Here is a 23,283-nt window from a genome sequence, read left to right on the forward strand (position 1 = left end):
ATTAGGAGCAATTTTAAATTTGAAAACCCACGCATGCACAGGGAGAACATGCAAACTCCACACAGAGATGGCTGAGGGTGGAATCGAACTCGGGTTTCTTCGCTGTGAAGCCTGCATGCTAACCATACATTTATAATTTATTGTATATAATTTTGAAAAAATATGTGAAATAAGTCTGAAATATTTTGGGCATAGAGGACAAGCAACAATGTGAAACACTTCCGGGTATGACACATTGCAGTTCTCCATTACTGCAGCCAAATGCAACCATCATAATAATAATGATACTGTTACATGAATACCTTTTTTGATACAGCTCTTAGATCTCATTCATTGTGCAAGCATCATGTACCTCATGTTGTGCTGCATCAAATTCCTGTTCTATTCCCTAAAACAGGGAACTTGGGGTTCATCCTCTGTGTCTTATCTGCATCAAGTGCAGCTTCTTTAATTAGAGACACCTGAAGTTAATGATTGCAGCAGCCTCGCGGTGAGAGTATAAAAGACAAGCCATAGTCTGCTCCTTCGCCTTCACCTGCCTGATACCATGTCCTTCTCTGGAAAGTTCCAGCTGGAGTCCCAGGAGAACTTTGAGCCTTTTATGAAGGCCATTGGTAAGGTGTTGATGCTATGATGTGTTTAAGTGTTCTGTCAGAGATATGTAACTGCTTTTGGGGGGTGGTGGGGGCGATACTTAGGTCTCCCTGATGAACTCATCCAGAAAGGCAAAGACATCAAGAGCGTCTCCGAGATTGAGGAGAATGGTGACAACTTTAAAGTGACGGTCACTACTGGGTCAAAGGTCCTCGTCAACTCTTTCACCATCGGGCAGGAGGCAGAGTTGGAGACCATCACTGGAGAGAAGGTCAAGGTAAGGGTTGGTCAAGACTTCAGGACTTCAGGACAATGTTTAATTTGGATTTACCCTTACAGGTATTATGCTGTATAGACTCATACTGGGTGGTTTCTAAATTGGAACATTTGTGTAACTAGGATTTTGTGAGACCCATGTTACAAATGTTTGGTTAGGCCTTTTTAGGTCTAAATTTACTAAAATAGGAATCAACCCTTTTGGAAAGATCTTGTGCTTAATTGATCAAATTGGCTTTGCACATTTTTTCTGTAATTTAATTAATAAAATGTACTTGGTATTGCTTAGAGCTTGTGGGGTTTTTTTTATTACAAGTGTACCAAATGAAGTAGCCAGTGAGTGTTTTCATTGAATGACTTCATTGTTTAATTTCTCTCAAAAGGCGGTGGTTCGACGTGAAGGCAAGACATTGAAAGTTTCCTTGAAGGGAATCGAGTCGGTCACGGAATTGGTTGATGGGAACACGATTGTCAATGTGGGTAATGGTGTTTTTTTGAGAATTTTTCAAAAAGCTAATTTCAGTGTATAATATTACGATCTTTTCCTTGCAGACCATGACACTCGGTGGAATTGTGTACAAGAGGACAAGCAAACGCATGTAGAAGTCTGCACTTGGCATAATAAAAGTTTGAAAAGGCACTGTCATTTGTCATTTTGGGAATGAATATGAAGCTTAAATTTTAAAGGGGCATATCTGACTACCACTGAAGGTAGCAAGTCTAATGGAAACAGTCAACTAGTTGGCACACAGGTAGCTCATTTCAATTCAGGCCATGATCTCATGAATATAAATTTTTGTAAACATATTTTGCTATGTGTTTTGGCCTGTCATTTGTATGCAAATGTAGGTTTCTGTCCCTAAAAATGGCGCTTTCAGGGAAAACTCAGCATGTCTAACAGTGAAGATGGAACTTTTGCCTTGTTGCCGACTAACAATTATGCTGTTTATACTTTAGATGAGTATAATTTCATAATGCCAACATTACGTTACTTTAAGCATAAGGAAATGATTGTGTAAAAGTAAACATATGCCTACTTTAGCTTTCTAGTGACAATTATGGACTTCAGAGGATGCTACTGATTTGCTCTATAAAACTGCTAGGGACATTGTGGTTGTTTGAGCTGGTTCACCCACACATTGAAAGCATCCCTGCATAACTGTTGTCAAAGCAATTGAGGATAATTTGCCAAAAACTTCAGCAATGGTACGGTCACAGCAGATAGTAGTGTTCCTACTTCATACACCTTGGAGTAGTTGCCAACCAATCGCAGGGCACATCGACTCACATTCATACCTAGAGTATGGACAATCTGGAGTTGCCAATTAGCCTAATATGTTTTTACCCTCACACACAGGGAAACATGCAAAATCCACACAGAGATGGACCCAGGTTTTCCCCCAATTTTTCTGACTGTGACCAACATAAGGAACTCAAACAATGCACAACGATGAGCCAATTCAAGAAACAATACAAGCAGTTGATGTTTGCTAAATACAAGGATGAAGAGTCTTGAGCCAGTCATGATGTGCTATATATATCACTATATTGACATACTATGGTACCCATTATGTCATTGTATGGGCATATCACCTTGTACTTCGGTACGTGACAAAAAAAAAAAAACTATATTAGGAAAGCAGGAAGTGAACAAATGTAACAGTTACTGATTGTAAAAGCACCAGATGGAGGGGTAGGATTTAATAAGCTTTGGTTCTTCCTACTCCTTTTGGACATGTGGAACTGTGAACTGATTATGTGATGCATTCAATTGTAATCTGATGCATGTTCAAATGAAATTAAACCATTACCATAACATGCACGCCTCTGATTGTTTAAAGTTACCTGAACAGTCCATTACCTTGGCATAAAACATGAGACAAGATAAAATTTTCAGGTGATTTTATTTATTTTTTTGTATCACTTTCTCCGATGGAAGAGATTCTTGATTCCGTCTTCTACTGACTTGGGTTCGTGCATCATGGTCATGGGTCTGTTCTTCAAGGCTGCTTCTCTCATGCTGTGGTAAACATACTCATTCTGCTTGAACATCCTCAGCTCCATCTCTGTCTGCATGCGCATGGACTGCAGGGATAAAGAGTACAGAGAAGTGTTCAAATTTTATATTATAGGATGCAAAATTATGGTGGCTGTTGGCAACATAACATCTCTCAGAAAAGACCTCAAAAGCGACGGAATCATTTTTTTTTACCTCCAAGTCCTTGGTGATGGGATGCATGGGGCCGTGTGTGATCATGAGAATAGCATAGGCCTTGCATATCATCCCGTGGCCAACCTCGATCAGTCCGGCTTGCCAGTGGGTGACTCCTGCTCGCATGGCAGCCATCCCGAGAGTGGGGTTGTTTGGGTGGTACAGCTTCCTGTCAGACAATGGGAAGATTGCAGTAATCCATCAAAACCATCCCAAAGTGTGCCACTTTGTGGCTAAAAAGATTTGGTTCTTCTTACATGTAACCATCCACCATTTTCCGTGCGTAGTCTGCGGCATCTTCAAAGTACTGCAGGTAGGCCTGCACTTCACTCATGGTGCTCCACATCCTCAGCAGGTAGATGTGAGTGTCTGCAAGAACGGGTTCTGTTTTCTCTATGCACGTTCTGCAAATTTTCACCACCTGAGGGAATAAAGCGAGCATTAAATATGAAGGGAACATGAAAGTACAAAAAAAGAAACTCATGTGATTGTTTACCTCGTGGTAGTCTCCCTTTAATCGGGCCTCGTCCATCTTGTCCAGCATTTGAAAGCAATAATCAGTTGCCTCTTTCACTTGTTCCTCTGAAGGCTGAGAGAAGCCAGAAAAAAGGTGAGCTTTATTGCAAGTTAAGCTTAATGGTTTATTGTTGCCAGACAGTTTTTTCCCCCAATCTAAGATATTAAGATATTGTAACATGATATCTCGAGACACCCCTGTCACAGATGCAATTCCAATGTGTAAGATATTTTTATTGTGTTTATTGTGTTTACACATTTGAGACAGTTGGTGTAAACACACTCATACAGCCTAAAGCACACACATGCAGCCGTACTAGCATACTCTGCTCAACTAGGATGCCAGTGCAGGCAGAAAGGTTTTAAATCGATCTCTTATTGGCCGTCGGATTTAAAAAAGGTGTGTCAAAATGCTATAGATGTGTCAATATCGGCCCGGACGATTATCAGGCAATCACATTCATTCATTCATTCATTTTCTACCGTTTATCCTCACAAGGGTCGCAGGGGTGCTGGAGCCTATCCCAGCAGGAAAATAAAAATAAAAATAGGTCTCAGTATGAATTATTAACTGATATATTTTAGAAAAATGAATTACTGTATACCCTCACTGAGATTATATAAGGACATCAATAGTTCTTTAACAAAGGGCAATGGCCAGGCCCATAAAGACAAGGCCCTGATTATTTCTTATCATAAGACCTTTGACCTACTGAGGTGCCTCGTCCTGATAGCACACTATATTCCATCATCTTACTAAAGCAACCCATTCCTTGTTTTTCCTTCCTAATATGTATTTTAGTACTTCTTTAGTTGGCACCTGTGTGGCTAACAGCTGTATGAATTCTGCCTTGCACCAAGAGGCTATGGAAAGCAGGAAAAGAAATCTGAGCAAAATAACTTTTGCTGTTTTTCCGACTCCTTTTGTAGTATTTGTAAAAAACTCAAGATTTTTCATTTATTTGCAAAAAACAAAAACACCACTTAGTGGTTTGCCGTAACAATACATAAAGAAACTATGTGGTGGTTTCTATAATTAGCAGTTTACACACAGATAACAACTAGGTGGAATTATCTTTTGCTTTAAATAGCCTCTGTGACCCCTCTTCTCATGTTTCCCTTATCAGACATGTCTCTGCTAAACGTGGCGGCAAACCATTCAACCCAGTTTGAATTTACTTTCTCATATCAGAGAAGGTAAAGCAACATTTTCATAACGAGGGGCCAACCTTGACGTCTTCCTGCTCCCTCCCTCCCATCTTGAGGTCGTCTTTGATGCGGCTCTTGCAGTGTTGGCACGTGCAGTCGAAGAAGTACTGCGTCTTTAGCAGTCTCTGTCTCTCCTCCGACAGGTTTATGAAGTCCACATAGGAGACAGTCAGCTCCTCGCCCTCTGCGATTTTACCCAACGAACGCAGTTCAATCCTGAGGACCAGGACAAAGAAACACTGCTGATTTGCTCACATTTCACTTATTGAGGTTTTGGATTGCGGATTTATTATTGGAGTGATGATTAAACTGTAATCCATGCTGTGTTTTTAGTCCAATCAGTAAAGGTTGGAGAAGGAATACTGTAATATAACATTGTTAAAAGTAGCAATCAGTCCCTTTAAACATACATGTACTTAAACTATAAAAACATTGCCCTGCATAATGTATAGTAACAGTCTACTTAGGAGTTGTAATTATATCTTGTGGATTTATTGTTGACTCGGTTCGTTGAGATAATGGGTCGTTGCTTTGGAGCGTTACGGTTACGGTGCATTGTTTTGGAGGCATTATTATTATTATGATAGAATTTTGTTTGGTCAGTGGTTAAACAAAGACAACACACACTGCACTCACACTGTGCACACAAAGTGACAAAGCAGCTTCTGTGTGGATGATTAATCAGTCCAGAAAGGCAGATTAAGTTGAATTATGTGAGAATAAAGTGTCCCGTGATGGTATGAGTGTTTAAAATAGCAGGATGTTTGGACCTGACGTACAGACAGGTGGGGTACAAAGATGGGAGGGTGATCTCAGTGCCATTTTTAAAAGACAACACACACGCACGAGGCTTATCTTTAGAGGTAACGCACCTACGTTGAGAATGAAAAATAGTATTCACAGCTGATTGACTGAAAGACAAACAGGGAGCAGTTTTACACACATACACACACACACACACACATATAACACAACATCACATACAACAACAACAAATGTCCAGTTAGGTGTTATAGACATGATCCAGGCACCAACGCACATGACTTACTTGCCGTGGTTGAGAATGACAGTGCAGTTGGGCCAGCAGTCATGATTAACAAGACACAGATTAGGGAACAGGCCCACCCCTACGGCCTGAAGACCCCGCTGGTCGCTAACCGTGAAGCCGTTGCAGTTAATCTACGAGTAGGAATTAGAAAGGTGAAAAATAACATAAAATAAGAATGAAAAGGTGCACCTGTGTCTGAACAACAAGAGAAATACAGTCAGTGTGTACTTGATTTTGGAGTGTAACCCTTCCGCCTCTGAAATGCCGCATGAAAAAGGGTAAAAATGCGGCAAACCCGACCTACCTACAATAGCTAACAAATTAGACGTTTCTCACACAGCACAATACTCTCTATAAACTCCTTTCTAGAACATTAGGGTGTTTATAATCACCATGAATTTTGGCACACCAATTTAGGGGACTGACAAGCACATATCTGAGCAAAAACATGGCCGCCGCCAAGCAAAATGTCTTGACTAATACCATAAATACTAAATACTAATACTAAACTAATTACCAATAAGCCACACATGTCAAAATTAGGATACCAGGCCCCATTTGTTTTTTTTTTACATGACCGTAAAGCCATTTATGACTTGTCTTGACCATTAGGTTCCATCCTTCATGCACTAAATCAATCATGTTATCACCTAGCGAACACTGATGTCACACTCACCGAGATGCTTGATTTCCTCTTATGTACATCTTGTTGATCATTAACATTTATAGTACATCGAGGGTCGGCTGTTATCAGCTATTAAACCTTAATATGACAACATCTGATTCTCAGCTGCTTGGTCAAAAGCTAAAAGACGCTTGCCATAAACCCAGGATGACTCATTTTGAATGCAACCCAAAATAAGATGTCTGCCGCAGCTGAGGTCAAAGTACATGTTGCTTGTCATTGCCAAAGCTCTTTTTTATTTATTAATCAGTCACAAGTTTAACAGATGTCTACAAAAGGTTACTAAAGAAACTATTGTGATAGACAATGCAAGTCAAACTAATTTGGAATGCTGAATACTACATTTAAAACAAAATGGCCGACTGAGCTAATCTTAAAGGGGAAGTGCACTTTTTGGGGAATTTTGCCCATCATTCACAATCCTTATGTGAAAGATGAACACATATTTATTTCCCTTTTCTGTGCATTATAACACGAGAAAACAAGTTAATATGAGCTAGCTAGTCATTGGGACACAACTATTTTGACTATGAAGACCTCAAAAAAAAATTCCAACAACATTGCATTGTTTGATGTACACTATTTCCACTCTCCTTGGGATGGCTGTGTCTTGCAGCACAGAACGTATGCTCCAGTATTCAGATAAAAAATCCTGATGGCAAATAAGCATCTTGTTGAGTCTTTGTAGCGAAATTGAGAACTAGGTATCCACTATTCCGTCTGTGAATGATGCTGAGACTAGTGCTTCGGTGGAGTCGTGTTACTCCACCATATAAAAATAGTTTTTCATGTTAGCTGCTACAATAATAACATCGCTGTAGATTGGTTAATATACAAGTCAGGTATGTAAAAGGAACACTTTTTGTGTTTTTTGTCAGGGTTAAACATCAAAATAGGTATTTCCCATGACGTCCGTTGTTAGCTAGCTCATATTAACTTGTTTTGTCGCGCCTGGTGCCTTAGGTGTTTTTCATTTGTTTGTAGAGGGCTATCAGTGGGTTTGCGATTTGATAATGGCTGGTTTAGCGTTTCAAAAATTATTATTTGTATTTGTAGACTCCGATAGAGCAGCTACACATGCCAACGTGCAGACAAAGCTTTCTCGATTGTCAATCTTTTTTTTTATTTTAGTTTTTTTGTAGTATTTTCTATTTTAAAACTATCCTAAACGTGAACTCTGAACATTTTAGCTTTGAAAATTGAAAGAAGCAAACAAACGCACCAGTCCGAAGACGTGTGAGATGACGTCACTGGTGTGCTGTTTGCTGTTCCGAGGCCAGTAGTCTAGGAAGTTGTGAATGTCCACTTTGAACTCCTTCAGCTCGTCCTCCTGCATGTCCTCAATGTGGTCCTCCAGCTCGTCCAGCGTGGTCAGCTGCATGTCTGACACCACGCTGCCATCCTTGTCCAAACGCCACATGATGCGTGCCACCAAGCTGCACGTGGAGACATTTGATTCATTATAAGTGAACACACAGATGACCTTTGCTTGAATGTGGAACACTCTGGTTAAAAGTAGCAAGACCAAACAAATGTACTCAGAATTACTCTTTAACATCATCATCAACATAAAAAACGGAGGTGGTTTAAAAGTCTTAAAAACGAGTCATCTACCTCTTACAGAACTCATGATTGATTAGTTATGTCTGTAGAGGCAAGAAGTTGGAACTGACTCAAGTTCTTATGAGTCGATTCACTTGCATAGCACCTTGTGTGATTTCTTCTGAGACGGATGTTTGTGCCACATAAAAATATGCAACTTTCAAAATAAGTATTAAAGTATTATTTAATTAGATTTTTATTTGTAATTTTATCAGGAGGGGGCGGCACGGCGGTCGAGTGGTTAGCGTGCAGACCTCACAGCGAGGAGACCAGGGTTCAATTCACCCTCGGCCATCTCTGTGTGGAGTTTGCATGTTCTCCCCGTGCATGCGTGGGTTTTCTCCGGGTTCTCCGGTTTCCTCCCACATTCCAAAAACATGCTAGGTTAATTGGCCACTCCAAATTGTCCATAGGTATGAATGTGAGTGTGAATGGTTGTTTGTCTATATGTGCCCTGTGATTGGCTGGCCACCAGTCCAGGGTGTACCCCGCCTCTCGCCCGAAGACAGCTGGGATAGGCTCCAGCACCCCTGTGACCCTTGTGAGGATAAGCGGTAGAAAATGAATGAATGAATGAATGAATGAATTTCATCAGGAGTGTTGCACGTTCAAGTGAGTGCGTGTGAATGGTTGTTTGTCTATATGTGTATATCCTGTGATTGGCTGGCGACCAGTCCAGGGTGTACCCCGCCTCTTGCCCAAAGACAGCTGGGATAGGCTCCAGCACCCCGTGACCCAGTGATAAGCGGTAGAAAATGAATGAATGAATGAATGAATAGTATAAGATGGAACTTTAAATATTTCCTCTTGTTGGGGTGTAACACTTATGGAAAAAAGTAAAGCAGCGGCATACATGTTCTTTCACTCACCGAATGTTCTCATTGGGCGCTTTGCCGTAGGTTTTGATGGCAGCGCATTCTTGCTTGTGTTCGGCCCAGCCGGCCCTCTGACAGGTGCGGTCGCAATAGTGAGCAAACTTGCACTGGCCGCATCTCTGGAGTTTGTCTTGTCTGCGGAAACAGCTGTGGCAAATACGCTCTGCAAGGCTGCAAAATACAGTAGCCATGATATTGTCATTTGTTTCACTTCTTGCTATAATATTCAAATATACAGTCCATCAATCAAAACAACTATTGCCAGGAAATTGCCTAATTCATGATCAATACAAATTGACACATTTTCAGCCCTCACAGAATGTACTAAAGACAATTTCAGAGGCGTATCCATGGAACAATATGTGTAATATTGTGTTTGTAGTTTGCAGCTGTATTGCACCATATACTAACTAGTATGTTCAGGTTTTTCTCAAGGCGTCCACATACTTTTGTCATCATTCCAGAAATTTGGCTTATAAAATGATTGTATGATTAAATTACAATAAAAATACTTGTAAATAGCATATGTTTTAGCATTAAAAGAGCCAATTTGAGGTTGATTTACAGACCACTTCTGTCCCATCCCCCCCTTGTCCGTACCTGTCAAAGACAACAGCTGCCAGACTGAGTTCAGAAAAAATGACATCTCCAGCCCAAAACTCCTTGTTGGCCTTCAGGCCCCTCCCCTTTCCAGGTGAGTCAAATATCGCCACACTGTCCATGGCTGCGACACTGCTTCTTCTTTGGTACTGCTTCCTGAGATGCTGCTGGACAAGCTGGGTCCAGCGAAGGAGGGTGAGAGGATTGTCCTACTGGTGGCGGGGGGCTGGATCGGTTCAGGATGCCACAGACCAATCGAGTTCCTCTGGGGTCCTCCTAGAAAGACAACTGCACAGTGCATAGCTAAGCTACTTAAAATAGCCATCAACTTGAGCTAGACCACTAAGGTGCATAACATGGGTTGGGGTCTTTTCTCTGACAAACATGATGTGTCTCATGAGGACAAAGTGTCCCGAGATCCAAGCTAGTTCAGGAATTATCGGAAAAAAAACTTTTCATTCACTGTGGCCCTTTAAGGGGACACGGTTGGTATGGATGTCAACTTAGCAGGGAGCAAAATCCCCCACAGTAGCAATGAGTTGGTAGGTGCCAGGTCTCACAGGGTTATTTTTGTCCCTCACTTGTTTCTGCCTGTCAGGAGTCTGTGGGGATGTTGGACAGCTGCGAGAAGATTGCCACACACAACGTTGACCTGCCCCCCACTCCACCCAACCCCAACTGTTCTGGTGCTTTCGAACACACACAGATCAGTCAGCAACTGTTGCTGTGGAAGCCTGTGCTGTAGATGATAATAATTGTTCCCTACAAGTGGGACATCATTCATAAGAACAATAAACAGTCTTTCTGATTTATTGGCAAGATGCATTGTTAACATTTAGCAGATGTGGCTGATCAGTCACTACAAATATTGCAGTGTAGTACAGTACTGGCTTTTGCCAGTGTTGATGGCAACGTAGAGCCATAACAAGTTGCTAACAGGGGTGCCGCCAGGAATTCTAGGCCACATTCAAAACAAATCATATTGTCCCTGTTTTGAAAAACAGGAATAAATGAGTTAAACATCATATTGTGATCACAACTGAAAGAAGTCGAGGTGTGCCCCCGAGGCAAAGTCATTGTTCAAAAGAACCTTCATCAATTTTGTTGCGGATTCCTTGCACGGATTCAGCTGATACTGGATGCCCGTCAACCTCCGAATAGTCTCCTGCATCTCTGTATCCATTGGACCTGGAAGATGAGGAGATTATATCCTGTGATTCCTTCTCCTTTCACCTGTTAAAGCTTTTCGTGCCAAAAAGTGTACCTGGTGCGTAGCTGAGCACTTTGACATTAGGATTCTCGGCTGCCAGAACCCTGAACATCATCTCCCTGGCTGCTTTGGCACTGCAGTACAGCACCCAGGAAGGCAGAGCCTCCAGTGCAAACGTCGAGGAGCAGTTGACCACGCGCCATTGCAAGCCCGATCTGGGTGGAAAGGCCTGCAAGACGCCTGCAGTCAGCACCAATGTGGAGCTGACGTTGAGGGCCAGGTAGGCGTTCACCTGGTCGAGGTCAGTGAAGCTCTCAAATGGGGAGATGTCACCCAAAGAGGCTGGTCAAAAGAGGAATGGTAAATGTTAAACATGGTTCTTCAAGATGGTTTGACCTTGTAAATAATATTTTGTGTGACAGTGTGTGTCAGTATACTGAAGTAACATGTTGACATGCTCAGTCTACTCCCAAAGCAAGACTTACCAGCGTTATTGACAAGAAGCACATGATCTATTTCATTCCCTGTATACTGTCTCGCCATGTCTACCGTGTCCTTCACGCCTTCTTTGGTGCTCAGGTCGGCTGCTACGCATTGAACTGTTAGGTCCTGGCCTTCTTTCAGGCTGTGCATTTCTTCCTTCAGCTCCTGGAGCAACCATCTGGAGCGTGCCACCAGCAGCAGGACGGAACCGGGCTTCAGATCCTTTGACGCCTGGAAGAACACATGACATGGTCACGTTGTGTATGTTTTTTTTTTAATTCCCGAAAAAGTCAACAACTTACAAGGTGTGCCAGAGCCCTTCCGAATCCCTTCGAGGCTCCAGTGATGATGCACATGCACCGTCCCAAAGTGCTGGCGCTTGCAGCAAGGACTTCAGACATGTCTCCCAATGTTGTTGAAATGACAGGAAAGAGGCAGCAAAGTGAAAGAAGGGAGCAGGACGAATGCAGAATGTGAGCACTGTGATGCTTTTATAGGCCTGCGAGAACAGCCAACACAAAGTGATTTCATGCTCTACATTTTACACTGAAAAGACTTTCATACTTCCGCTCCTGGCTACATTTTACACTGGACACGGAATGTGTTCTGCTTACCAAATTTACATTAATTTTCCATCACTAGCAGTGTGACTCGTCAAAGGCAACTGCGGTCGCACCCATAGGCAGGGGGAGGAAGGAGAAGTTGTGGCTGTAGGGTACAATTACAGAAGGAGGAATGTAATATGTTTTAACAAGGATACAAAAACGCTACAGTCCAGCGGAACAGTGTCAGGACTAGTGGTGGTCAAAACCGTTCATTTCAGTGAACCGGGTCATTCCGGTTAATTCAGTAAAAAGATCTGTTCATTTCGGTCAATGGGTCGTTAGCCTGTGATCTCCCCCTGTGCATAGACCCGGTCACTCATGTTCGAGTTCGTTCCGACTCAACAGCGCAACAACACGTGATGACTAGCCGCTCGCTCCCAAATACGTATTTGTATGTTTTTTGAACATGAGGCACAAAGACGTAATGATGCAACTTCACAATAGCAGAGATCATGTTTGATGTAGTTTGAAGCTGAAAAAATGGCCGCAAGGTGGCAACAGTGCACTCAAATGGGAGGAAGTGGAAAGACATCTCGCCACGCACCGCGTAGGAGGATACACAGTGAAGGAAAATCCTAACGCACACACTGTTCAGGAAAATTGTAAATAGTTCATGGTGTCATATTTGTTAAAATAAAATTATTTTCATGTAAAACAACCATTTTGTGTTGTTTATCGGTTTTGATAGCTGTATATATATATATGGCTAAATTTGAGTCAAAGTCAAAGTTATGCTTTTTTTTTTGCCCCTTTTTTTCCAGAATTGATATTTTGCTGAAACTCACATATGTTTTACTGCTGATACTAAAAAAAATATAATAATTATAAAAATAAATTATTCTTTTGGTATATGTCTATATAGCCCGAGGACACAATATCAGTCAAAATCATCCCAAATTATTGATACCGAGAGGGACGGCTATTGAAAAATGGCGGGGATTGAACGAGTGTCATTTTCGTAAGTTCTGAAAAACAAACAAAACAATATGAGATTGTAATTTTTGGAAAGGTAGTTTGTGTAAAGGTTCTAATATTATAGGAATAAAGTCATAATAGAGTGATTTTGCAGTTAGCAGACAAAACACAAGAGAAACGCTTTCTTCCAAGATGATGGCGCTCTCTGGTGGCCAGAAGTGTGTAGCATCTCAAGGGTGCATGCTGTATGTTTTTCTATGCAAATTTCCTATTACGTCATACTGGTTAAATGCCAGCAAGTTAGTTATAAATATGCTTTCCTTTCCAGTAATCCATTATTATTTAGCACAAATAATTTTAGAATAATGTTACTGTTACTGTCAGAGAAGTATTCATAATATACAATATTTTGTTATTGTGATGGCAGAAGTGTATTGCATCATATACAGAGGGGTGTTTCTAAAATTGCGATTACCTGGGGAGGTGTGCCTAATATTTTGTCCAACCTGTTTCAACAACCCATCCAATCCAAGCAGGCCCCTCTCCCGAGGGATACCACCGACTGGCTGTAAGCCAAAAGGGGGCGTTTGCATCATGTTCGCCGGAGGGGCGGGTCCAGAGGTGGGTGTGTGTCTCTCAGCTGATGCGCGTATCAACCGAACCGACTCCATCATCAGCATCCGACGCTGACAGCGGTCGAAGTCGCTGCATCTCCCCAGCACCACCGACGCGCGGCGGCATCGCAGAATGCACCGGGCCCATAAGAACCGGTACTGACACCATAACAAACGACGCCGATCCCGTCTTCCTTGCACGGTTTGCGGATCTGCAAAACAATAAGTGAGTAAAAAAAAACATCCTTTTGACGATTGGAGCGCCGCGTAACGCCAGTGTGCTATATACAGTCGCTGAAAAAAGAATGAAAAACATCAAGAGGTGCTGCGTTTGAATTTCGCCGTCAACAAGGACCGTGGGTTTCACTGAGATGCGAGGAGGGGGTTTGGATTCCACGCGTGGGGCCTAGTGAGTGCGTGGAAGCGCGGTGCAATGAGGGCTCGATGCGGATGCTGCTAAAGCCGCCCTTGCCGCCCAGGGATGCAGAGAAAAGGGGAGAGAGAGAGAGGGGAGTCGTGAGGGGAGGGGATGGAGGCACTCAGGCACCTATATAGATAGAATATTTTACTACTACTACTACATTACTGCTGCTAGTACAATACTATCCAACTAACAACAAAATAACATTCTGGAGTGTGTTTTGATGATGGTGTTCATAATATATGATATTTAGACAACATTAGCCACGCTTCCACAATCTAATGCCCCCCCCCCCCCCCCCCCCCCCATATAAATAAGATGGTCATATTATTAGAAACACCTCTCAGTATGATGCAGTGCAGTTCTACACCAGTGCAAACTACTTGTATTAAATTAATACCTCAGTGAGATATGGTCGGAACTGAGCGTCATAAATATACATTTCTGAAACGTTGTGTAAGTGTATTAAGTGACGTCGCCATTGAGTGTATCATTGATTTCAATTTGTCACGTGAAAGTGCGCTCAACAGTTCGTATAGACAGAGTTTCACTGTTACATTCTTAACTACCTTGCAAATTGTATAAAGATGGGTTAAACACAGTAAAATAAAACTAAAATAAAGTAAAACTACTTGAGACTTTTGCACGGTGGAAGAGTGGTTAGCACGCAGACCTCAGAGCTAGGAGACCCAAGTTCAATTCCACCCTCGGCCATCTCTGTGTGGAATTTGCATGTTCTCCCTGTGCATGCGTGGCTTTTCTCCGGGTACTCCGGTTTCCTCCCACATTCCAAAAACATGCTAGGTTAATTGGCGACTCCAAATTGTCCATAGGTATGAATGTGAGTGTGAATGGTTGTTTGTCTATATGTGCCCTGTGATTGGCTGGCCACCAGTCCAGGGTGTACTCGCCTCTCGCCCGAAGACAGCTGGGATAGGCTCCAGCACCCCCGCGACCCTCGTGAGGATAAGCGGTAGAAAATGAATAGATGAATACTAGAGACTTTAGAGACTCTTGACAGACACATGTTCTGTTTCCATCACCACACTGTCCACCATCTAATAAGCCCAGGAAAAAGCAAAAAAGTGGAGTTAATCCTTAAAATACTGACTGTTCTTCAGCAATGAATGTATGGCCTGTCTGGCATATTATATCCAGCATATTGTTGACTGTTGGGGGGCGTTTCACTGTATTATATGTGGGTATTGCAGCTTAGGTGACTGTCAACAGAAGCGCGATTAGGGTCCCAGTGGCCCCCCATGTAGCGTAAACATCAGTATGTGCTGTCATGTTAAAGAGATGGTTATTTAAAGCTGTGGAATTGTTAAATTTTATACTAGTCCGCTTCTAAATGAACATTTTTGCCGTTCAAAACACACTCAGAAACATTTGTCTTAGTTGAACATGGTAGCTGTACTTACATTGTCTGTGGAAATTTTATCCTGATTTTATGCCAGCTTAAGCAAAATGCATCCAGTAGGGTTAAATTCATGCCAGTTCCACCAATCATTTCTCTGATGCACATCCGTGTAGTCGTCTGCTTCTAACCCTCTCCATGCAATAACAATATTGTATAACTCCTTTCATTTCTCTGTGTCCTCTAGTGTGTGTGCCCCCACTACCTGCATTAGGTTGTGATGACCCACACTGCATCCAAATGTATCTGTGACCCTCCCCAATCCTGACTCCTAACCTCTAACCCCTCACCTTTGACCCCCTCACTATGGGCAGTGTTGGCAGTGGGGTGGCAGGCGAGCAGGAGTTTGCCATGAAGTCCGTAGGCACGAGGACCACGCTGCCCCGCGCCCCTCCTCTTTCACGTCGTTGCCCTGGCGACCGCAGCTGCAGCGCAGAGCGTCTGCCCCGCCCCCCCGCCACTATATCCGACGGGACGGCCTCTAGCGACGAGCGAGGGAGCGTTAGTATCGGGACCGGCACCTGTACCGACCGGCCCACTGAAACGGCATCCACCACCAACACGGAATGTACCATGGCGGCTCCCAACAACAACAACCAGCTGGACTGTGGCAACGTGGCGCTCAGGAGGGAGTGGGAGAGACAACGTGAACGGGGAAGAGACAGGGACCGGGACCGAGACTGGGACCGGGAGAGGTTGGAAAGGGAGCGAGAGCGGGAAAGGAACAGGGAGAGAGAGCGGGAACGGGTGGAAAGGGAGAGGCTGGAGCGAGAGCGGGAGAGAGAACGGGAGAGAGCCCGGGAGAGGGAAAGGGAAAGAATTGAGAGGGAGAAGATCGAGAGAGAGCGGGAGAGGGAGCGGGAAAGAGAGAGGGAAAGGGAGCGGGAGAGGCTGGAGGGGGAACGACTGGAACGGGAGAGGGAGCGGGAAATGCAGGCCGCGGGTCTGGATGTTTGCGGGAACATCGTGGGCCGAGGTGGAAACGAGAAGAACAGCGTTGGGATCAATCAGCACCAGCACAGAGAGATGGTGGCAGCCAGGAACGACGGGGAGAACAATCCAGCAGGTCACAACCCACCCAAAATCATGGCGGTCTCAGGAAAACTGGAGCAGGTACCGTTCCCCTGGATACCTTGTTGTGATATTTTACGAACTTTTTCATCCATCCATCTTCTATACCACTTATCCTGGTCAGGGTGATGGAGAAGCTGGAGTCTATCCCAGCTGACTTGGTGTGAGCGATGTGGTACAATCTGGACTCTGGAAATGAGAATAGTGATTGACAGGTGATCAATCCAGGATGTACCCCATCATTCATCATGGCTTAGAAAGACTCTTTCCTTTGTCATCTCTTTCTGCTTTATTTCTTATGTATGTAATATCTCATGTATGTAATATATTTTATTTTCCAGGCAATGCAGAGAGATTCCGGCCTGGTTCGTCCCTCTGCCTTCAAACCGGTGGTTCCAAAGAGTTTCCACTCCATGCAGAACCTGGTGGGCCAGGCAGGCGGGGCTGGCAGTGAAGGCAAAAGCGAGGGGAGGGGAGAGGGCTTCTGTGAGGGAAGAGGTGGTGGCAGGAGAGGAGGCAGGGACGGTGGAGGTGGGGGAGAGTCAGGAGAGGTCCCAGAGGCCTTGCTTCTGGACCAGGAAAGCCCGGTGAGAGTCAGCAGGGGTGAGGGAGCAGGAAACAGTAACGAGGTGGTTCAGGGAGGGATGTCCGACTCAGGCAGGAACTCTCTAACTAGCCTACCCACCTACACGGGCTCGGGATCTGGTTGTGGACCTCCAGCCGTTCTGGGGCCGCTGAGTGCTTCCACAAGCCACATCAACAGATTGGGCATGGCTGGGGCGGCTGCGGGCTTGGACAAGCCTGGCTACCAAGTAGGTACTATACAGACATGGACCTCACATTTAGGACACCGGCGCTCATGAATTGTGTCGTTTTCCACCAGAATGGACTTTGCGCCTCGGACAGCGGTCGATCCTCGTCGGGAAAGAGCTCCTCCTCCTATCAAAGGCTGAGTCACCTGAGTGATGCACCAGGGCCGCTACGTCCCTCCCCATCATCCGATGACATCATCCAGGATCTGGAGGACCGCTTGTGGGAGAAAGAGCAAGAGGTCAGATGTATGCAGGTTTTCAAGCAATATCAAGATTGAAGTTTCGCACTGCATGGCAGACAAGTGGTTAGCACGCAGGCCTCTCAGCTAGGAGACCCAAGTTCGATTCCAACCACAGCCATCTCTGTGTGGAGTTTGCATGTTTCCCCGTGCATGCGTGGGTTTTCCGGTTTCCTCCCACATTCCAAAAACATGCTAGGTTAATTGGTGACTCTAAATTGTCCATAGGTATGAATGTGAGTGTGAATGGTTGTTTGTCTATATGTGCCCTGTGATTGGCCACCAGTCCAGGGTGTACCCCGCCTTTCGCCCGAAGACAGTTGGGATAGGGTCCAGCACCCCCTCGTGAGGATAAGCGGGAGAAAATGAATGAACAAAGTTTCTTCTATCTCAGCTGACTTAGGGTGAAAGATGTAGACCATTTCCCGTAGGACTATGAGGGCGGGTTAGATTAGGTCATAAGATGTCTAATTTACATGACACATGTATGAATACTTTGAGGCCATATTTCTATGCGTTTTCAAAACTCAGAGTCAGTGTTTGTGTGTGGACGGGTAAAACGGTAAAACAGAACTGTTCGATTCCAGGCTCCATAGCAAGTCCCAATCAATCAGTTCTCACAACTTCACTACAGAAGCACTACAGACGTATATATACTCTCATTGTCTGTGGTTACATCTTGGTGCCTACTCGTTCCCCATTATCTCGTATGAGGTGTGTTGAGAAGCAGAGGTACCATACGATCTATTGTTATAATGTTTTTATGAGCAGGGGTGAATCTAAAAATAAAATTAAAAAATGTACCAACACAACACTTTGGACTGAGCCTGGCTGGGTATGACCTCAGTTTATTTAAATAGCACCAAACAAAAGTGCTGTGGAAGCAAGAATGGGACGGCCATCTGCTTCAACCAATTATTATTATATTGTGCCTCAAAGGACAAAGTTTTGACATAAAATTGCTTCTGTTCTTCTTCTATTCTGTTTGACCTCCACATACTCCTTTCCCATATAGGTGCAACACATGCGCCGCAACCTGGACCAAAGTGAAGCCGCCATCATTCAGGTGTTTGAGGAAAAGCAGCGTGTGTGGGAGCGGCAGATGGACGAGCTGAGACAGAACTATGCTTCGCGCCTGCAGCAGGTAAACTACTACTACAACTACTACTCTATTGACAGTTCAGGGACCCAAGAATCATGAAAATTTGCATGGTACTTAATACAGGATGTGCACAAATCTTACTTTGTGTTTATTGGCAGGTGACACGGCGTGCTCAACGCTCGCAGACCGCCCTGCAAGCCCAGATAACCCGTTTGTCCCAGGACAAGAGGAGGCTCCAGGAGGAAATGGCTGCCCTGCTTGCCCAGAGAGAGGAGCTGGAGAGAAAGTGTTTGGATTACAGGAAGGAGCAGGCTGACATATTGCCACGTCTGGAAGAGACCAAGTGGGAGGTGAGATCCTGTCATATACGTATTATGTTTATTCATTGGTCAGCAAGTTAAGCATGAATTCAGCCCTGTACAGTTGGTTCTAAAAATTCACCCTTTTTACGTGTTAGGTGTGTCAGAAGGCCGGCGAGATCTCCCTGCTCAAGCAGCAGCTGAGAGAAAGCCAGGCCGAAGTCACCCAGCGGGCCGGAGAGATGGTGGCTCTGAGGGGCCAACTGAAGGAGCTCAACGCCCAGCTGAGAGAGCAGGAGGAGGCCATGCTCGGATTGAAGGAGTCCTATAGCACCAAAAGTCATGAGCTGGAGAAGTGTGAGGCAGAGCTGAGGAGGACGCTGTCAGAGGTGAGGACTGAAAAGTTCATTCATTCATTTTCTACCGCTTATCCTCATGAAGGTCGCGGGGGTGCTGGAGCCTATCCCAGCTGTCTTTGGGCGAGAGGCGGGGTACACCCTGGACTGGTCGCCAGCCAATCACAGGGCACATATAGACAAACAACCATTCACACTCACATTCATACCTATGGACAATTTGGAGTCGCCAATTAACCTAGCATGTTTTTGGAATGTGGGAGGAAACCGGAGTACCCGGAGAAAACCCACGCACGTACGGGGAGAACATGCAAACTCCACACAGAGATGGCCGAGTGTGGAATTGAACTCGGGTCTCCTAGCTGTGAGGCCTGCGTGCTAACCACTTCTACACGGTGCAGCCTTAAGTAGTGAAAAGTTACTTTTACAATATTTACATTCATGTTGTTGTAGCTTGCAGTGGTGTACAATTGCTGCACTCCACTCTACCCAATAAAATGACCAGAGTGGGTAAGGCTCATTATTAGCCTCTGCTAATAAGACATGAGTCTTGAATTGAATACCCTGCTATATAAACCATAAACATAAAACAAAGAAAAGAACAAAACGCATTGTATAATTTCCAATAAGTGCAACTGCTGGATCTAGAAGGTTTCCGGTAAATCCAAATAATTGAAATTCTAATCCACCAAAATCCTTCCTGGTAAGGAGGAAAGGGAGCATGCTGAAGTGGGGATTGAACAACATTTAGCCAAAGCCAAAACAATTTTATCTTTTGTGCTGGGTGAGCTCATAAGAAGCTTACATAGATCAAATATGCGTATGGGTGCTTTATGCCATAGCTAAACGGATGGCCAAATTAAGAACAATTCTCTTCAAATGTGAAGTGAATACTTTTTTAAAAGAATCAGCTATACAGTAAGGTATACTGGTTCCAGACTCGACAGCGTGAAGTGAATTTGAAGTGAATTTCCCCAAAGTATGATTCCTTCTTTATAAATATATATTTTGAATATATATTTTCGGACTTATGTACTTCTAAATACATTTTTAACATTATTAGAGCCCTCTAGGCATAAAATAACACCCACATAGTTACATATGCATTCGTATTACCCAATATACCTCGCAAAATCACGGTTCCATTATCGCTACCTCCCTTTCTCATGTTTTTTTTCAGAAATTAATTAGTTGCTAGGTTAATTGGCGACTCCAAATTGTCCATAGGTATGAATGTGAGTGTGAATGGTTGTTTGTCTATATGTGCCCTGTGATTGGCTGGCGACCAGTCCAGAGTGTACACCGCCTCTCTCCCCAAGTCAGCTGGGTTAGGCTCCAGCACCCCCGCGACCCTTGTGAGAATAAGCGGTAGAAATGAATGAATTAATCAGTGAATTTTTCGTTGTAGAGCGAGGGAGCAATGTTTGATAACTGCCGATAACTTCAAAGGCAACGGTTTAACCAACAACTTTGTGCCGACAGGTCTCCATCCTCCGAGAGAAGCTGGGTGTTTTTGAGGCAGAGGTGCTGAGCCTAAAACGAGCTCTAAATGAAGTCAGCAGAGGTGCCGAGGTTGTCGTGAGCCCAAACCTAGCAGCGGCGGGCCTCTTGCCGCCCTGGGGGGTCGTCCACTGTTCACGAACCCCAACAGATCCCTCCACCAACTCTCTCCCCCCGACGTCCGACACTCTGCTGAGTCTTCAGAGTGACGAAGCCAAAGCCCAGAGGCAGGAGGCTCAGAGGCAGCAACGTGAGGAAGCTCAATGGCAGCAGCAACAGATGCAGCAGGACATGCACATCCGTCCGGAGGCCCAGCTCCGCCAGGAGGCCCAGCTCCGCCACGAAGCCCAGCTCCGCCAAGAAGCCCAGCTCCGCCACGAGGCCCAGCTCTGTCAGGAGGCCCACCAGTCACAGCGGCTCCAGGATGCTCACTGGGATGAGTCGGGTGAGCTGCGCAGGCAGCTGGAGCAGTTGCAGGCCGCCCTGCGCCTCGAGAGGCAACAACGCGAGCGCCAGGCTCTCAACTTTGACCAGGAGCGACACACCTGGCAGGACGAGAAGGAGCGGGTGTTGAAATACCAGGCGCAGCTGCAGCTGAGCTACGTAGAGACCCTGCAGAAGAATCAGGCATTGGAGAAACGTATGAGCCAACTGGGAGCCAAACCCAGCACCGCCGCCACTGCCGCTACCACAACTGTCACCAACTCCTCCCCCTCCTCCTCCTCCAGTTCTCCACCACCCCCACCACCACAAGCCCTTGCGGCTCTCTCTCCACAGCCACCATCCTCCCTCCCTGGCCCCATCGCCCTCACCCTCTCCCCACCTTGCGAGGACCAGAAGGGCCCGCCTTCTCTCCACCAGCTTGCCCCTCCTTGGGCAGGACCTTCACGATTAGAGAGGATAGAATCCACCGAAATTTAAGCGACACACTTCACCACTCCGACATACGAGTAAGAACATTTCATACAACAACAGATAACAGATGAAAACAGTTTTTCACAAGTTGCACACCACTTGCTTGTGAAAACGTGTGCCACACTGCAGGAAAACAAAATGACAACGTTTAGATGATGGTCATTTCATAGCCCATGCCAGAAAAAAGGACCAAGACAATCAGGGATATTGTCAGAAATTACAACAAGAGTATTATTATTATTATTATTATTATGCGATATTTATTACTCATTGTAAGTCTGTGTCAGTCGTATAATGTACAAGTAGAACTAGTGGTCAAGAGTGTGTGACGTTAACCTGCATTTTTGGCCAGAGAGCGCCTTACTCCATCTTTTCCAGCATGTGTAAGAGAATAAGTAACACTGGGGATCACAAAAAGAGAAGAAAATCAAGTGTGAATATCATTTTTAGTGATTTGATTATAAATATATATATATACATAGATATCTATATAGGCCAACCACTTACACCACATGACGAAACACCATTGGACTTTTTCATTAAAGTCATAACATTTCATGCACAATGTCCAAGCATGACTCAAACATATCCTCCAATCCAACAGAGCTTATTTTTTTCTAAAAAAAAAATAAGAAATAAACAGATTTATTTGATAATCAACCCAATCCAAATATGAGTATATGGACAGAAGTTTACGGTCACCTGCGGTGACTAAAAATGAACACCAGAGGTCGTTGTTGAGCTATTACGGTGCTCCAAGATCACGTTCCTTTCCTCCTCCATGAAGCTGTAAAACAGTGACAACAAATGGAAGCACACAATCTGAATTTGGTTGATGGCAGGAAAGAAATCGATAATCCAAAGTATAAAAAAATATAGAATGTATGTTGCATAACATAACTATAGATTGTACATGTGTGCGAATGGGGGAAAAGTGTGTGTGAATGTGTGTGTATGCTCCATTTATGGAGGAATGATGACAGAGGGACTAGTGGCAATACCGAAAGTAAATATATATTAAGATAAAATGGCTTTTTTCATGTTGAGCAGAGTAAAATGAGCAATGACGCTTGACATAAAGGGAAGCGAGTTTTAGCTTTGGTGTATATCTGCATAGTTTATTTAGACTGAACAGTGGGAGCATTCAGGTGAACTGCACTACATCATGTCCAGTTGACATGTACATTAGACTCCAATGTGAATAACATGGCTTTTATATGTGTTGTTTATGCCAGCATACAAAGATGTTGCTCAAGAATATTAACTTATCACTGAGGTATCTCATAGTATTATCATCTTTATTCGTGTTACTATAAATATGGTGAAACGACATGAAAAAATGTGCCATTGAGCTTTCCTTTTTGTGTTTTTTATTTCAATTAAAAACCGTGTAGATGGCCTATCATAATGGTGTAACCATAGCAACCATGTACAAAAAAGAAGAGATGCTCCTTTTTGATGTAGATGATAAATGTCGTTATTACAGTCTTGCATTATTTAGAGAACAAATTGCTATCAATTTTATACATGTTTCAGATTTATTGTTTACATTTATGTTACTAAGTATTGTTCTGGCTTGATTATAAACCACATCTTTGTTCAAATCAGCTGACTGAATAAATGTGATTAATTCAGCAGGTCTTGTTGTGCATTGCATTAACGTAATGACAAACTTGGACATCAACATCGCTGATTCGCTCATTTAAC

General features: G+C 44.0%; 4 protein-coding genes across 5 annotated transcripts; 2 read left to right on the plus strand and 2 right to left on the minus strand.

Annotated features, from left to right (window-relative positions):
- Nucleotides 1–466: 466 nt before the first annotated feature.
- LOC131128364 (fatty acid-binding protein, liver-type-like) lies at nt 467–1,506 on the plus strand. The gene is made up of 4 exons (XM_058071145.1): nt 467–614; nt 699–871; nt 1,254–1,346; nt 1,423–1,506. The coding sequence occupies exons 1-4, from the start codon at nt 548–550 to the stop codon at nt 1,471–1,473; spliced, it is 384 nt and encodes a 127-aa protein (XP_057927128.1). The 5' UTR covers nt 467–547; the 3' UTR covers nt 1,474–1,506.
- A 1,267-nt stretch (nt 1,507–2,773) lies between these two features.
- smyd1b (SET and MYND domain containing 1b) lies at nt 2,774–9,885 on the minus strand. 2 transcript variants are annotated; one of them, XM_058071142.1, is made up of 10 exons: nt 9,618–9,885; nt 9,012–9,188; nt 7,763–7,976; nt 5,856–5,986; nt 5,680–5,718; nt 4,828–5,023; nt 3,579–3,671; nt 3,340–3,503; nt 3,083–3,251; nt 2,774–2,955 (listed from the first exon to the last, which is right to left on the minus strand). In XM_058071142.1, exons 1-10 carry the CDS (start codon nt 9,737–9,739, stop codon nt 2,791–2,793), a joined length of 1,470 nt encoding a protein of 489 aa, XP_057927125.1. In that variant the 5' UTR covers nt 9,740–9,885; the 3' UTR covers nt 2,774–2,790. The 2 variants fall into 2 exon arrangements, with proteins under 2 accessions (XP_057927125.1, XP_057927126.1); XM_058071143.1 differs by lacking the exon at nt 5,680–5,718.
- A 552-nt stretch (nt 9,886–10,437) lies between these two features.
- On the minus strand, nt 10,438–13,614 carry sprb (sepiapterin reductase b). Its single transcript, XM_058071767.1, has 5 exons — nt 13,306–13,614; nt 11,613–12,018; nt 11,313–11,541; nt 10,882–11,169; nt 10,438–10,805 (listed from the first exon to the last, which is right to left on the minus strand). Exons 2-5 carry the CDS (start codon nt 11,709–11,711, stop codon nt 10,651–10,653), a joined length of 771 nt encoding a protein of 256 aa, XP_057927750.1. The 5' UTR covers nt 11,712–12,018; nt 13,306–13,614; the 3' UTR covers nt 10,438–10,650.
- lzts3b (leucine zipper, putative tumor suppressor family member 3b) lies at nt 13,445–23,213 on the plus strand. The gene is made up of 8 exons (XM_058069992.1): nt 13,445–13,670; nt 15,470–16,395; nt 16,695–17,165; nt 17,237–17,404; nt 18,420–18,548; nt 18,665–18,856; nt 18,964–19,194; nt 20,644–23,213. The coding sequence occupies exons 2-8, from the start codon at nt 15,589–15,591 to the stop codon at nt 21,580–21,582; spliced, it is 2,937 nt and encodes a 978-aa protein (XP_057925975.1). The 5' UTR covers nt 13,445–13,670; nt 15,470–15,588; the 3' UTR covers nt 21,583–23,213.
- Nucleotides 23,214–23,283: the final 70 nt, after the last annotated feature.

Source organism: Doryrhamphus excisus, chromosome 4, assembly GCF_030265055.1.
Source record: "Doryrhamphus excisus isolate RoL2022-K1 chromosome 4, RoL_Dexc_1.0, whole genome shotgun sequence".
NCBI lineage: Eukaryota > Metazoa > Chordata > Actinopteri > Syngnathiformes > Syngnathidae > Doryrhamphus > Doryrhamphus excisus.

Coding starts and splice junctions, on each gene's coding strand:
- LOC131128364 (XM_058071145.1), top strand. CDS start 548: ATGTCCTTCTCTGGAAAGTTCCAGCTGGAGTCCCAGGAGAACTTTGAG. Junction 615..698: donor GCCTTTTATGAAGGCCATTG/GTAAGGTGTTGA, acceptor GGCGATACTTAG/GTCTCCCTGATGAACTCATC. Junction 872..1,253: donor TCACTGGAGAGAAGGTCAAG/GTAAGGGTTGGT, acceptor TTCTCTCAAAAG/GCGGTGGTTCGACGTGAAGG.
- smyd1b (XM_058071142.1), bottom strand. CDS start 9,739: ATGGACAGTGTGGCGATATTTGACTCACCTGGAAAGGGGAGGGGCCTG. Junction 5,987..7,762: donor TCTCACACGTCTTCGGACTG/GTGCGTTTGTTT, acceptor TCCTACTCGTAG/ATTAACTGCAACGGCTTCAC. Junction 3,252..3,339: donor AAAATGGTGGATGGTTACAT/GTAAGAAGAACC, acceptor ATTGTCTGACAG/GAAGCTGTACCACCCAAACA.
- sprb (XM_058071767.1), bottom strand. CDS start 11,711: ATGTCTGAAGTCCTTGCTGCAAGCGCCAGCACTTTGGGACGGTGCATG. Junction 11,542..11,612: donor GAAGGGCTCTGGCACACCTT/GTAAGTTGTTGA, acceptor GTGTTCTTCCAG/GCGTCAAAGGATCTGAAGCC. Junction 11,170..11,312: donor GCTTCTTGTCAATAACGCTG/GTAAGTCTTGCT, acceptor TCTTTTGACCAG/CCTCTTTGGGTGACATCTCC.
- lzts3b (XM_058069992.1), top strand. CDS start 15,589: ATGGGCAGTGTTGGCAGTGGGGTGGCAGGCGAGCAGGAGTTTGCCATG. Junction 17,405..18,419: donor TGTGGGAGAAAGAGCAAGAG/GTCAGATGTATG, acceptor TTTCCCATATAG/GTGCAACACATGCGCCGCAA. Junction 19,195..20,643: donor TGAGGAGGACGCTGTCAGAG/GTGAGGACTGAA, acceptor TTGTGCCGACAG/GTCTCCATCCTCCGAGAGAA.